Below are 16329 nucleotides of genomic sequence, written 5' to 3' on the forward strand. Positions count from 1 at the left end.
GTTGACCTTCTTACCCAGCTGTTATGGTGTCCCCCCAAAATGTGTGTCAACTTGGCTAGGTCATGATTCTCAGTATTGTGTGATTTGTTCACCTTTTTGTCATCTGATGTGATTTTCTTATATGTTGTAAATCCTACCTCTATGATGTTAATGAGGCAGGATTAGAAGCAGTTATGTTAATGAGGCAGGACTCAATCTAGAAGATTAGGTTGTGTCTTAAATCAATCTCTTTTGCAAAATAAAATAGAGAAGTGAGCAGACAGGGGGACCTCCTACCACCAAGAAAACAAGAGCTGGGAGTGTGTCCTTTGGACCAAGGGTCCCATGCTGAGAAGCTCCTAGATCAGGGGAAGATTGACAAGGACCTTCCTCCCAGAGCTGACAGAAAAACTTCCTCTGGAGCTGGCACCCTGAATTCAGATTCTAGCCTCCTAGACTGTGAGAGAATAAATACTTGTGGTATTTCTGTTATACCAGCACTAGATAATTAAAACACCAACCATTCTGTGTACATTTTTATGTGGCTGTAATGTTTTTGCGTACCTAACACTTTGGTTTCTGTTTTCACTTCATCTAATAAGCATTCTCCATATTGCTATGCAGCCAGTTCTCATGATTAAAGTCAGCCTAACTGAGCAACAAAGTTAGGTAAGTTAGAGCACATGGATTCCAAGATTAAGTTAGAGTCTACTTTTTATTCTAATAATAAAACCATTCTGGAAGACTTTCCAGCCTTTTCGATTTGTGTTACTTGCTACTTTACATTGAAGATGGCTGGTTTCACATTTTAGCATCCCTGCTTTGAAGGATAACTGACAGCAGGTGAAGACAGAACAATTAGGCTGTATATCTGTCTTCAGCAGGCCTGCCTGAAGGACTTGAGCTTGGTGGCCTTAACATCTTTGGTGGTGATGGGCTCAACACTTACTTTGTCATGCAATGGTTTCCTCTTAGACTGGTGTTCAGGCCTCTGTATCAAGACAATCTTCCAGTTTCCTATCATTCCCAGGAATGTGTTATAAGGACATCTGAGCACAAGTAGTTGTTCTGCACTAAAAAAAAAAATTATCTGAAGGGTACAGCTCCATTCTAAGTATCCTAACACCTGCTAAGTTAGGAGCGCTAACTGAATGCTTTTCATCAGTAGTCATACTCGTAATTCTCAGCTAGATGCACTGGCAGAGACACTTTAGTGTGCAAAAGAATCACCAGGGATGCTGTAGTGTCTGCTGGGGTCTTTTAACGATGACCATCGGATGATAGCTAGAGGAACAAGCAGCTCATGAGGCACTTTTTGCTGCATGTCCCTTACTAGCACCACCTGGACACAGGGAGTAGGGTCTCCTCTTAGGACACACAAAATGGCTGCAGTAATAAGCAGCCAACAGGTCGTAAAGCATCTTGAAGGCCTTTTCACTGTGTCCTTGGAGGAACTTGATCCCAGCTAAGTTGGCCACAGTCAACTTACGCTGATAACCCAAGAGTAGGACATCTCAGCACAAGAATAGCTTAGAGCACGGAGATATGAAACAAGCACCTGAGCTCTACTGAAGTATAAAACTTAATACCAAAGATCACCCAGATGGGACCTGTCCTTGGACAGCTTCCTAGTTAGCTGGTTGCATGACCCAGATTGCAGACTGCCCAGTTACTGGCACTATCACTTGTAACCTTGCAAGTGTGCAACTTTATTAACTGCTCCAGCATGAACTGTGCCTCCAGAATCATCATTGGAGATCTTGAACTCTGGGGATTTCATCACCCTTATGGACCCTCCACCCCGAGACCTCCAAACACGATGGATGCTTTTGGAAACTGCAGGTTCCTGAGTCTTGCTACTAGAAATTCTGATTTAGTAGAATGGCGTGAGCCTGGTAATGTGCAGTTTCAACATACACTCCAGCTAATTCTGACGCAAGTGGTCAACAGACCACACTCTGAGTCACAAGTTGGTCATCTGCTGTCTACTAAACAAGGTCTGGTAGGGGGCTTTCCCACATTGATTAGTCATAGGGTTTTCGTCCTATGAGTTTTCTCATGTTGCATAAGGGATGTATTATAACCGAAAGCTTTCCCACATTTGTTACATTCATAGGGTTTCTCTCCAGTATGAATTCTCCGATGTCTAGTAAGTTGACACCGCTGGCTAAAGGCCTTTTCGCAATGACTACATTCATAGGGTTTCTCTCCAGTGTGTGTTCTCTCATGTTTAGCAAGGGTTGACCGGTCATTGAAGGCTTTCCCACAGTCAATGCTTTCATAGGGCTTTTCTCCAGTATGCATCCTCTGGTGTTCAATAAGGCTTGATCTCTGACTGAAGGCTTTTACACACACACTACACTGATAGGGTTTCTCTCCAATGTGTGTTCTCTGATGCACAATAAGGGGGGACCTCTGGCTGAAAGCTTTTCCACAATGACTGCATTTGTAAGGTTTCTCTCCAGTATGGGTTCGCTGATGCACAAGCTGAGATCTCTGCCTGAAGGACTTCCTACAGTCTTTACATTCATATGGCTTTTCCCCAGAGTGAATTCTCTGATGGGAAAGGAGATGAGCGCTCCCTGTGAAGGTTTTTCCACACTGACTGCATTCAAAAGGTGTCTCTCCAGTATGAGTTCTCTGATGCTCAACAAAGTGAGAACGCCCAATGAAGGCTTTTCCACATTGACTGCATTTACACAGCTTCTCTCCAGTATGAATTTGCAGATGCCTAGTAAGTTGAGTGCTTCGAATGAAGGACTTTCCACACTGGTTACATTCATAGGGTTTCTCTCCAGTGTGAGTCCTTTTATGTGCAATGAAGTCAGAGCTTTGGCTGAAGGACTTTCCACAATGAGCACACTCATAAGGTTTCCCTCCAGTATGAATTCTTTGATAGACAGTAAGGTTAGAGTTCCACCTGAAGGATTTTCTGCATTTGTGACATGTATATTGTTTTTCTCCAGTGTGAGTTCGCTGATGCCTAATAAGTTTAGAACTCTGGGTGAAAGATTTCCCACACTGCTTACATTCATAAGGTTTCTCTCCAGTATGAGTTCTCTGATGTACAACGACGTCATAGCTCTGGCGGAAAGATTTCCCACAACAATGACACTCATAGGGCTTTTCTCCAATATGCGTTCGCTGGTGTACAAGAAGCTTGGAGCAACAGCTGAAAGATTTTCCACACTGATTACACACATATGGCTTCTTTCCACTCTGAATAACATTATAGTCAGTGAAAGATGAGGCCCTGTGGAATGTGTCACAGCCCTCCCCACATCTGAATACTGCTTCTTCAAGATTACTTCCTAAGGTTTGTTCAAGGCACGAGCTCTCAGAACAGGCTTTTTTGCAGTCATCACACTCAAACTGACTTTCCCCAAATTACACTGGCTTGTGTTCATTCAGAGACATGCTATGGTTGAAGAAGTTTCCAGAATCTTTACATTCATTGCTATTGTTTGCTGAAAAGATTCTAGTGTGAAAATGAAGGGAGGTACCACAGTTGAAAGATTCACCACTGACAGCACATTCACAAGGTTTATTTCCTATTTCAACTTTTCCAAGTTTATGCAAGTAAATGCCCTGAGAAAAGGCTCTAGCACTCTGATGATTTTCACAGGGCTTCTGAACTGTCGAGCCATTCTGATGATTAATGAAAACCAAATCCTGTTTCAATCTTTTAACCTGTGAGTCAGGCTTATGTGTTCTTATAGGTAATGTCTCCGGTAAAAGACTTAAAGTCAGACCATAACTTCCCCCAAGTTCACGGTCCCAGCATTTCCCTTGAGCAGTCTCTCTGAGGTGAGAACCATTTCACTTACAGAGTCCTCCTGGCACTTCCCTAGCTGTTCCCTCCAATCCTGCACTTCTCCCAATGACACAGACCAGGGGTCCTCCTCCCAAGTGCAGCATTTCATTTCCATGCTGTAGGATGGCTCCTCCCCAGCGATGTCCTCTTCGGAAGCTGACTGCTTCTTTCCAAGTGTAGTCTTCCAGTCTGAAAGAAATCCAAATGCCTGAATTACTGGAGAAAGCCTTAAAGTGGGATGCTGAGATGAAGACAACCACCGAGTGGGGAGCTCTCTGTGGACGTTTCTAATCCATGCAGCATGTGAAAGGGAAGGATGAGTCAGCAAATAGGAAATAAGTTGTAAAGTGTACAAGATAAGAGAAAGATAATGAAGAGATGGCCCAGGAGGACTGGCTGCTAGAGTGAGCAGAAGAACAAGCAAGGGTGAAGACTAAAGGGAAAATCCATAGAAGAAACTGGACCTTCCAAGTACAAAGACCTCAACACACCATGCTTAGGTTGCTGAGACAGGATCTGTTGTGAGCTGATATTGGCCCCTGAAAGATATCCATGTCCTAATCCTGGAAGCAGCCCTGGTGGTGCAATGGTTGAGTGCTCAGCTGCTAACTGAAAGGCCAGCAGTTCAAACTCACCAGCTGCTCTACAGGAGAAAGATGTGGCAGTCTGCTTTCATAAAGATTATACCCTTGGAATCCTTACGGAGCAGTTTTACTCTATCCTATAAGGTCGGTATGAGTTGGAACTGACTCAACGGCAACGGATCTGGGTTTTTTTTAATCCCTGGAACCTGTGAATGTGACCTTATTTGGAAAAAAGGTCTTTACAGATGTAAGTTAAACATCTTGAGATGGTGAGATTATCCCGGATTACTTGGGCACGCCCTAAATGCCAACACAAGTGCATTTATAAAGAGGCAGAGAGAGATTTCACACAAAAGAGGTGATGTGAAGACAGAGCAGAGATTAGAAGATTGCAGCGATACAGCCACAAGCCAAGTAATGCCAACAGCCACCAGAAGCTGCAAGAGGTAAAGAACAGCTTTTCCCTTAAGAGCCTCCAGAGGGAGCACAGCCCTGCTGACACCTTGATTTTGGCCCAGTGATACTAATTTCAGACTTCTGGCCTCTAGAATTTTAACTGTAAATAAATTTCTGTTGTTTAAATCACTGGTGATAACTGGTTACAGCAGTCACAGGAAACTCATTAACAAAAACCGAAAACCTAACTCGCTGCCATCGAGGGATTCCGACTCTTGGTGGCCCCACGTTACAGAGTAGAACTGTTCCATAAGGTTTTCAAGGCTGTGACCTTTTGGAAGCAGATTGCCAGGTCTTTCTTCTGTGGTGCCTCTAGGTTGATTCAAACCACCAATCTTTTAATAGTCGATCGCCTAACCATCTGCACCCAGCTACTCCTTCACGAAACTTGTACAGGATCCTAATTTGTGCCTTGTCCTGGATTACTGACCCAGTTTTGGATAGCACAGTCAGACTGTGTGCAAATTGGCTTCACAGTCTGGTGACTTTCAAAGAGGTCCTTACCCTTTCTGGGCCTCATTAGTTCTCAGCTGTAAGGAAAGAACAAGAATACTTGGCTTACAAGATTGACTTTGAAGGTCAAATGAATTGATATGTGAGCCTAGCACAATGTCTGGCATATGGTGTGCCTTCAATACACAGTGCTGTCAATCTTGTTACCGTTGCTATTATCTGAGAGTCCTCACCTCTGCTGAAGATATCAGGCTTCTGACAATGACTATGGCTGACAGCATGAGGCCCCCAGCTCAGGATTCTCCTAGATTTCTCCTTTAGTTTCACTGAACCGTTTCGGTCTTGCAGCCACTGGTCTAGTGCTATCAAGTCCCTCTGCTTAAGTGCCCATGATTCACTCTCTGTACCTACCAGGCGACAAGGACCCTCCACGTAAAAAAGCATTAATGCACTAACACGTTCAAATTGTAGTGCTAGCAAAGAATACTGAATATACCATGGACTACCAGAACAAATGAACAAATCAGTGTTGGAAAAAGTTCAGCTCCTCAGAAGTGAACATGGGGAGACTTTATCTCACTTTGAACATGTCATCAGGAGGGACCAGTCTCTGGAGGACATAATGCTTGGTAAAGAAGAGAGTCAGTGAAAAAGGGCAAGACCCTCAACAGTGTGGACTGACATAGTGGCTGCAACAATGGACTCAAACATAGAAACAACCATGAGGATGGCTCAGGACCGGGCACTGTTTCGTTCTGTTGTACATGGGGTCGCTGTGAGCTGGAGCTGACGTGACAGCAGCTAACAACAAAAAACAATCTTTGCCGTCATTTGACTTGTGGGAGGACATTTCCCTTGTCCCAAACAAAAACTCTCTGACCCTCCTGGACAAGGTCACCATCTACACCCTTTTTCCTTCCCTTCAACAACACACACCCAACACCATTCTCGTTCCCAAGACTCCACTGTGCTCCTCTAAGAAGTCGCCTCAGAATCCTTGATGGAAAGAATTTTTTTTGTATAAAATAATTCCCCACCAAAAGGGTGTGAAAGGGCATGTGGAGACGAGAAAGAGAAAAGAAATCTTTGGGTGGCTTGCCACTGAAAAACAGGCCAAGGAGATTAAACGTCCCATAGCAAGGTTTCCCTCAGGACCATGAAATGAGGAAACCAGAGTGCCAAAGTGGGCCAGTTAGGAAGTAACATCTATGCCAGATGAGAAGAAGCAAACCAATTTCAGAATGACACCATTTGAGGCATGATATGAGGGACGTGGCTTAGGGTGACTGAGGAGAACTGAAGATAAGTAAATGTCGGTGAAACTTCAGAGAAAAATAATTACAGAGGCTGCAGGAAAGTTATAGGAAGCAGGAAGAAAAAAACCAAACCTGTTGCCAAAGAGTTGATTCCGACTCATGGTGACCTCATGCATTAGAGAGTAGAAGCGTGATGCACGTGGTTTCCTTGGCTGTAATCTTTATGGAAGTAGACTGCCAGACCTTTCTTCCACAGTGCCACTGGGTGGGTTCAAAGTACCAACCTTTAGGTTAATCGAGTACAAATCATTTGCACCATCCAGGACTTCTGCAGCAGGAAGAACTGACATAAATTCAATGCCTCTAGCCTGAGGAATGTCCTTGGTGGTCTGAAGGATACATACAATCATATTGCTAAGTGAAAGAGGCCAATCTGATAAAGCTACATACTCTATAATTCTAACTATATGGCATTCTAGAAAAGGCAAAACTATGAAAACAGTAAAAACAGCAGTGGTTTCCAGGGATCCAGGAGGAAAAAGAAAAGGATGACTAGGTGGCACACAAGGCATTCTCAGGGCAGTAAAGCTATTGTGTATGATAAACTGTGGACTTCAGTTAATAACGTATCTAAATTGGATCATCAATGATAACAAATGTACCACATCAATGCAAGATGTTAATAACAGGAACACTGTGTGTGGGGAGACAGGGTATATGGAAACTCTGTACTTTATGCTCAATTTTTCTGTAAACATGAAACTGCTCTAAAAAATAAAAGTCTGTTAATTAAACAAACTAAAAAAAAAAAAAAAAATCAGGAAAAGATGCCCAATTAGTCTGGGTGATAAACAAGTTCTAAAACTGATTGTGGTGATGGCTGCACAACTCTGTGAAGATCCTAAAAAACAGTGAATTGTACACTATAAATGGGTAAATCGTGTGGGATATGAATTATATATTAAAAAAGCTGCTTAAAGGGGAGGAAAAAAAAAAGGTTGGTAGCACTTTTCACAATAGCCAAAGGGTGGAAACAACAGAAATATCCACCAAGAGATGAATGGATAAACAAAATGTGGTCTATACACACAATGGGATACTACTCAGTCATCAAGAGAAATGAGGTCTTGATGCATGCCACAAAACAGATAAACCCTGAAAACATGCTGAGTGAAAAAACTCAATCACAAAAGGACAAATACTATATGAGCTCACTTATATGAAATAATACGTAAAAACTAAAGATTATTAGCGGTTACCATGGGTGGGAGGGAGCGGGGAAAGGGGGAGTGAGGTAAATTACTTAATAGAGCCTTTCTAGCCAGTCTTTGTAACTCCCACCAAATGAATGGATGGGACTATGCAAATGAGGTTCTTATGGCCCACCAAAGGATTTGGATAGTTTGCTAATAATATAAGGTGCACAGTACCCTCATGTGGGTGGGGCCATGAGAACAAGGTGTACAGAACCTTAACAAGGGGATTGGTCAGTTTTGCCATTTGGCTAGGATTAAAAAAGAGCCAATTCCAGAGCAGAAAGGGGACCTCACAAACCAAAGGACATGTCCTTTGGACCCGGGATCCCTGCCCTGAGAACTTCCTAGATCCAGAAGACAGAGAGAGGAGCCGTAACACAGAAGACAGTGAGAGACAGCAGCATGAGATGGCAGTAGCCAGGAGACCAGCACAAGATGGCTGCAGTGGGGCTTGCTGACCCACAGAACAGTTTTAACACTTGACCAAGAAGGCCCCCAACAGCAAGGCCCCAGCAGGATCAGGAAGTAGAGAGTGAGAAGCAGCTGTCCTGACTCAATAACTGTATCCTGAGTTGTTTCTGATCCTGAACTGCACTGTTACTTCCCTAATAAACAACTTAGCTGTAAGTATGGTTCGTGAGTTCTGTGAGATGTTGCAGTGAATTACTGAACCCAAAGATGGGAGGGAGAGTACTGAGGGGAAAGGGAGTAGTTGATGTTAGAGATGATGAAGTGGTAGAGCAGTTCGGAAGAGTTGGACATTTGGGACATCTTTAACCGCCACCTCATAGAGACCAGTTTTGTGCTGATCCTTATAAATTATTTAGGGAGTTTTCACTTAGGGGGCATTAAAGTTATGTTAATGGTGGTGGAATGATTTGGAAAAGAATAACAATAATGGAGGCCCAACATGAAGAATGTAATCAATGTCACTGAATTATACACGTAGAAATTATTGAGATGGCATGTGTCTTGTTATGCATATTTTCACCACAATAAAATTATATTTAAAAAAAAAAACCCAATTAGAACGACACTGGAAATGATAAGGGGGTGGAACTATATGATTAAAGGAGGTGGGAATGTGGGTCAGAAGTGGAGACTCTGGAGGAATCCTGAAAGGAATAGATCACTGCCATTTCCTAGTACATACATGTTCTCATCATGCCTGAGAATTATAAAGAAATTATGGGAACATCCAAGATGGAGGAGCAGCAGACACCCAACCACAGGTCAAAGGCAGGGTCCTGAAGAATGAGGCTGGAGGAGTTGCCACCCCAGGTGGAGGTCAGGACAAGGGGCTTGAGATAAGAGGGGACATGAGGACCTGGGAAAGCGACAAGGCGGCACAGGGATGATGACCAAAGGGGACTGCTATGGATTGAATTGTGTTCTCTTAAAATATGTGTTGGGATCCTGTCATGGACTGAATTGTGTCTCCCAAAAATATGTGTCAACTTGGTTAGGCCATGATTCCCAGCACTGTGTGGCTGTCCTCCATTTTGTGACTGATATAATTTTCCTATGTGCTGTATATCCTAATCTCTACCTGTGGTTAATGAGGCAAGATTGGATTATGTCGAAAAAGATTAGGGTGGGCTGTAACACCCTTGCTCAGGTTACATCCCTGATCCAATGTAAAGGGAGCTTCCCTGGGGTATGGCCTGCACCACCTTTTATCTTACAAGAGATAAAAGGAAAGGGAAGCGAGCAGAGAGTGGGGGACCTCATACCACCAAGAAAGCAGTGCCAGGCGCAGAGCATGTCCTGTGGACCCGGGGTTCCTGTGCAGAGAAGCTCCTGGTCCAGGGGAAGACTGTTGACAAGGACCTTCCTCCAGAGCCAACAGAGAAAGCCTTTCCTTGGAGCTGACACCCTGAATTTGGACTTCTAGCGTTACTAAACTGTGACAGAATAAACTTTTGTTTGTTAAAGCCATCCACTTGTGGTATTTCTGTTACAGCAGCACTAGATGACTAAAACAGACCCTAACCTCTATAACCTGTGGATGTAATCCTATTTGGAAATAGGGTTTTCTTGCTAAGTTAATGAGACCGTATCAGTATGCGTATGTCTTAAACTCAATGTCTTTTGAGATATAAAACAGACTAGACACAGACAAAAGCAAGCAGAAGTTGGGGAAAGAGAGATGCCACGTGGAGATTGCCAAGTATACAAGAAACACTGGGGCTAGAGACGCTGAGTGAAGGATCTTCCCCCAGAGTTGACACAGAGAGAGCTGGTGCCCTGAATTTGGACTTCTAGCCTCTTAAGCTGTGACAAAATAGATTTCAGTTCTTTAAAGCCATCCACTTGTGGCATTTCTGGTACAGAAGCACTACATAACTAAGGCAGAGAGATGAGGATAACACAGTTAGCCCAGCTGTGAGAAACGCCCAACGACAGCAACATGCTGTTCCCTGTGGGCCCGGACTGCAAGGAAGGGCTGGCATACATGAGAACATGGCTCTTCCTCTTCCAACATGACCCAAGCATCACAGAACACCTGAGGAAGCTCACCCAAAATGGCCTCCCCTTCTCCTTGGACCCCAGGTCCCTGCAGAGAGCTCACGGCCTCATGTTTGCAAATGTACTGCTGTGTTCGCCAGCTGGACCGCTCACTGCAAAGGCTCAGTTGCTGTCTTGCTCTCACCTCGGGGACGTCCTTGCTCCACCCACCATGGATCTTCTTGCTCCAGCCGGGAGATCACATCTGTCTTGGAAAGCAGAAGCCCTGGTCATGGGGAAAGACACAGGATTTGGTGCTCTGGTTGGGAACAAAGAACCACGCCTTCAGGTCCAGCCCCTTAATGTCCAGGGATGGGTGTGGGTGAACAAAGAAGGGTCCCAGAGCTATTCCAAGAAAACTGCCCGCTCCCCAGACTACAAGTAGCAAACCTTCTATGGAGGCAGAAGAAATGATAATACTAGGACCTGTACCTGTACCTAGAACCGACTCCTGAAATGTCCTGGCCTAGCTGGGGCACACCCTTCAGAAGCTTTGGAGGCAGAAGTTCCCATTGTTGTTATTGTTAGTTGCCACCAAGTCGATTCCCACTCACAGCAACCCCATGTGTGCAAAGCAGAACTGCTCCACAGGGTTTTCAAAGCTGTAACCTTTTGGAAGCATATCTCCAGGCCTGTCTTCCTGAGACACTTCTGGGTGGGTTCGAACCTCCAACCTCTTGGCCGGTAGTTGAACCTTAACTGTTTGTGCCACCCAGGAAGTATGACAGGAAAACTGCCATTTCATTTCAGCGCCTTACCCAGGAAGACCAGGTGCCCACAGGTGTCCAGCATCACATCGCGGTACAGGGCCGTCTGGGCAGGCTCCAGGCACCCCCACTCCTCCCAGCTAAAGGTCACAGCCATGTCCTCAAAGCTCACAGGTGCCTGAAACATCACACATAGTACTGCTCAGTTGGTGCTTGCCTCCTCAAAGGGGAACACAGAGAAGAGAGTGCGAGCTGGTGTCCGTTGAGTGCGTACACAGCATCAGCCTTTGGCCGGCACTCGGATTGGATACAGACCTCATGTCACTCAAAGCACCACGTAAAACAGAGTCCCTTTTCAGTGTTCTCTGAGCAGCTCGTCTGTTGCCAATTAGACCAGAGAGCCTGATTTCTGGACTGGAAATGGCAGAATTCCCACTTCCAGTTTCTTTATAAAAATCACAGGCCCAAAGCCAAGCAAAACAGATGCTCTCAAGCAGGGGTCAGTGAAGTATAGCCTGTGAGATAAATGCAGGCTGTGGTCCATTTTTAGAAGGCTACGAATGGATTTTACATTTTTAAAGGGACACGTTACAAAAGAAGAATATGCAATTAGAGACCATATGTAGCGCCTCATAAAATAAACCAACAAAAAAACCAGTTGCCATCAAGTTGATTCTGACTCTGGCAGCCCCAAATGTATCAAAGTAGCAATGCTCCATAAGGTTATCAATGGCTGTGATCTTTCAGAAGTAGATCGCTCCTCTGGGTAGGTTTGAACCACTAACCATTTGGCTAGTAGTTGAATGCTTAACTGTTTGTACCACCCAGGGACTCTGAGGAGCTCCATTAGGAGAGCTATAATGAAAAAGGTAGGTAATAACAAGTGTTGGCCAGGATATGGAGAGAGTAACACCCTCATACACTGCTAGTGGGAAACTAAAATGCTAAAAGTCGCTTTGAAAAAGTTTGGCAGTTCCTTAGAAAGTCAAACATAGAATTACCAAATGACTCCGCAATTCCACTACTAGGTATATACACAAGAGAAATAAAAAATGTATGTCTACTGAAAAACTTGTACACGTATGTTCATAGCATCATTGTTTACAATAGCCAAAAAGTGGAAATCCAAATGCCCATCAAGTGATGAATAAACAAAATGTGGTATATCCATACAATGGAATATTCTTTACCCATACTAAGGAATAAAGTATTGATTCGTGCTACAGCATGAATGAACTCTGAAAACCTTATGTTAAGTGAAAGAAGCCAGACAGAAAAGGCCACATACGCTGTGACTCCATTTATATGAAATGTCCAGATCACGCAGATCCATAGAGACAAAAAGCAGATTAGTGGTTGCCAGGTGCTGTAGGGAGGGGAGAATAGAGAGTGACTGCTAATGGGTACGAGGTTTCCATTTCGGATGATAAAAATGTTCTAAAATTGGTTGTGGTGATGACTGCACAACTCTGTGAATATACTAAAACCCACCGAACTGTACACTTTACATGGATGAATTATATAGTTACGTGAATTATATCTCAAGATGGCTGTTACCAGAAAAAAGTTAATGGCAATGAAGCTGTTAATTTTTTTAAAGTATATAGGCCAAAAGAAAAGGAAGAAAAAATTCCATAAGGTGGAAAGATAAATATACAAATGCTAACAATTTTCTCTGTATAACCAATAACCAACCAGAATTGGACACAACGAAAACAATGCATATGAGACACAAGGAATTATAACACACTCACACTCAGGAATACATTTAACAACACAGGCTCAGAACCATATGAAAAAAGCCATACTATATTACTGTACTGGGCCACCCACTTAATCACCTGTGTCCCACAATGCGCAGGCAACACAGTTTCTCATCTCAGGATACACTAAATGGGCAAAGCAAGTCACAGAAAAATGCACAGGTATCACCACATTTTTGTAAGAAAGAGCAACAAAACCTGGTGTGGGCACAAGAAACCAAGCACCAAAATCGCATACAGGTATATTCATGACCCCGAACGACTGTGTGACCGTGGAAGGAGCCAGGAGTTTGTTAATATTGGGAAGCTGTGGAGGCAAAGACAAGGAGAAGGGGAAGAAGAAGAAGTCGCAAAATGGAAAAACTCACAATATACAAGGTGAAACTGAGGAATGTAAAATTCTAAATTTGACAGTAAGGTAAAAAAGGTTAAAAAAGTGAATCTGCAAATGGATAGAAACTAGAAGGTGGCTTTAAAATCGTTAATTCAATTATTTCAACTACAGAGAAAATCACAGTTTACAACGGGAAGGTGACGAGCATAAAGTTCTAATTTTGATAGGAACATAAAAAAAGGTTTAAAAAAAGTCTGCAAATGGACAGAAACTGGAAAGTGGCTTTTTAACATTAAATCAGTGATTTCAAGTACCCTTCGCTGATTTAGTTCCCGACGGACTGTGGCCTGGTTTTTATTTCACGTTTCTATGTTAGTATAAAGTGGACAGGAAAACAAAAGAGCGTTTTTGGTGTCACTGTTTGGAATGCGCTCCTGGGGGAGAGCTCTCCGCCCCTCTCGGGCTCGCGCCTGCCGCCCCCACTCACCCGCGCCGTGCCCTCGGGGACCCCGCGGCCTTCATCATAATCGCCATCGCAGCCTGCTCCTGCCCTCCGCCCCAGCGGTCTGAGCCGTTGCTCCGGGGACCAGGATAGCCTCATCCGCCGAATTCCACCGGGCAGCCACCTCAGTTAACCGCAGAAGCCGGGACAACGGCGGCGGGGCGAGGCCGGGCGCACCGGAAATGCGTCATGCGAGCAGGAACTACATCACCCAGCAACCCCCGCGGCGCTGGCGTCTGCGGGGCCGAAAGGCAGTGGGGTAAACTGGGAAAGGGGCAACATTCGCGACTCCAGAAAGGGACGCGGTCGTCAAGAGCCGACGGCGCCGAGGACCCGGAGATGGAGCGAGGACGGCTCGGGAATCGGTGTCCGGAGAGCCGGGGATTTGGCGGGCGCCCCGCGCTTCTCTGCAGGGGCCCCCTCTGCGACCCTGCCATCGGGACATTGCGAAACTCCCTTTTTTCATGCCTTCCTTTACCACTTTAATCCGGAAACTGCTGCAGCTTGAGTCCTATAATTTGCGCCCAACGCTTGTTCAGTTTTTTCTTGTGTTTATTGATCTGGGTTGAGAATATAAAAGAGGTCATTTTCTCTCGTTGGGTCATAAAATGAGTTATTGTTGATACACTAGAAAAACATGAACTTATTTTTATACTTTCCCTCGGCTGACGTTCTTTGTTCAAGTATTTCATTCTCTTGGTTTTAGCAGGGACAGAACCATCGTCTAAAAACAATTTTGACTTCTTTTTGTTTCATGATTTGTTGCATTGGCAACGTTGTCAAACAGCAGATGTTTGTGCATAGTGAGTGATGCTGGTGGAAACCCACTCCCTTTCCTGCCCCTTGCTCCACCACACATACGCACACACACATCGACATTCAGGTCCCTGTGTCATTCATGAAGAGACTGACCAAATCCCTCTCTGAAACAGGAAACAAAGACTTGATTGATTCAGATGAGCACCTGATCGCTTGATTTTGGGACACGGAGGGCAGAAAAGGATCAGCAGCCGGAAGGAAGGATCCAGAAATCTCCATCTCAGAGTCAGAACCCAGGGAATGATAGGATGATGATAAGGACGATGCTGAAGATGATGGCAGCTAATGTTTTACTCTATATCCTTGTGTTAGTTACCTAGTGCTGCTGTAACAGAAATACCACAAGTGTGTGGCTTTAAAAAACAAGTTTATTTTCTCACAGTTTAGGAATTCAGGGCACTGGCTCTAGGGAAAGGCTTTCTTTTTCAGCTATGGAAGAAGGTCCTTTTTTCCTGGCTCCTTGGTGACTTTCCAGTGGCATGGCGTCTATTTTCTCCCATCTCTGCTTGCTCACTTGCTTGTTTAATCTATTTTATATATCAAAAGAGATTGAGACCACCGTACACTAATACTGCCTAATTAACAAAAAGATAACCCATTCCAAAATGGAATTATAACCACAGGTATAGGGGTTAGGACTTATAACACCTATTTAGGGGGGACACAATTCAATCCGTAACAGTCCTGATACACACATTCACTGAATCTCCATTTTCTGTACAGGACCCCACCCTCAGCGGTGTGCTCTGCCATCTGGAGTTCCCCTGGTTCACTCTTTGAAGAGAGTGAACTCCAACCTTCTGCTGGGGTGAAGGAGAATCAGTCAACCAGCTATATGAGGACCTTCCCGTGGTGCTTCTAGTTCAACCCCTTGTTAGGGTACTCAGTCCCTCCAATTCCGGTTTTTTTGGGGTTCTGGAGGCAGATGAGGCTGCCTCCCAGCTTTCCTCTCTGCTGGCTCCAGTTTCCGCTCTCTTGGGGCTGCTACCTCAATTACCACTGGTCAGTGGCTTTCCAACTGTTGCCATTTTCTCCTCTCCCATTCTCTTTACCCTCTGGGTTTATGCTCTTCTTAAAAAAAAGAAAAAAAAAAATCTTTTCTTACATTAGTGGTTTCCAGAAGGTGCAGAGGGAAGTAGAATTGTTCCAGCAGCTATCCCTTACCCAAAGCCCAGTGTATGCTGTCCATAACTGCTCACCTTCCACCACTCCCCCAGCCACAAAGGGAGCACATTCTGCAGCACAGGTGTTTGATTTTTTGAACTATTATCTGATGCTGTCATCTCCCCTCAGTGACCTCTGTGGGTCCAGGGGACTTCAGTACTCAGAAAGCCCATGCTCTGAAATCTACATTGGCAGCATTCACACTATGATCACCACTTCCCTTTCACCCAGCTGTCTCATGCGCTCACTCCCTCTGCTCCTGCTCCTGCAGGTACCTCATGGGCAAGTGGTTGGAGGCATCCAAGTAAAGGAGGCCTCTTTATTAGTTTCCTATGGATGCCGTAACAAATCACCACAAACTCAGTGACTTAAAGTCACAGACTTTCAGCTGGTGAGCACCAATTTGCTCTTACAGTTCTGGAGGCCAGATGTCCAAAATGAGTCTTACTAGGCTCAGGTAAAGGTGTCGGCAGGGCTGTGCTCCTTTTGGAGGCTCTAGGGGAGAACCTGTTTGTATTTCTAGCTTCTGGAGGCTGTCGACATTCCTTAGCTTGTGGACATCTTTGGGGGCCATTAGTCTGCCAACCTGGAGCCCTGGTGGTGCAGTGGTTAAGAGTTTGGCTGCTAATCAAAAAGTCAGCAGTTTGAATCCACCAGGGGCTCCTTGGAAACTCTATGGGGCAGTTCTCCTCTGTCCTATAGGGTTGCTATGAGTCAGAATCAACTGGGCGGCA

General features: G+C 44.7%; 1 protein-coding gene across 1 annotated transcript; it reads right to left on the reverse strand.

The window, feature by feature from the left end:
- Positions 1-377: 377 nt before the first annotated feature.
- Positions 378-16128, reverse strand: ZNF544 (zinc finger protein 544). Its single transcript, XM_023741236.1, is given in 5 exon segments — positions 378-3776; positions 3779-3982; positions 10452-10532; positions 11065-11191; positions 13598-16128. Coding segments are annotated over 5 exon segments (2295 nt in total). The 5' UTR covers positions 13712-16128; the 3' UTR covers positions 378-2007.
- Positions 16129-16329: the final 201 nt, after the last annotated feature.

This window comes from Trichechus manatus, unplaced genomic scaffold (assembly GCF_000243295.1).
Source record: "Trichechus manatus latirostris isolate Lorelei unplaced genomic scaffold, TriManLat1.0 scaffold00176, whole genome shotgun sequence".
Lineage (NCBI taxonomy): Eukaryota > Metazoa > Chordata > Mammalia > Sirenia > Trichechidae > Trichechus > Trichechus manatus.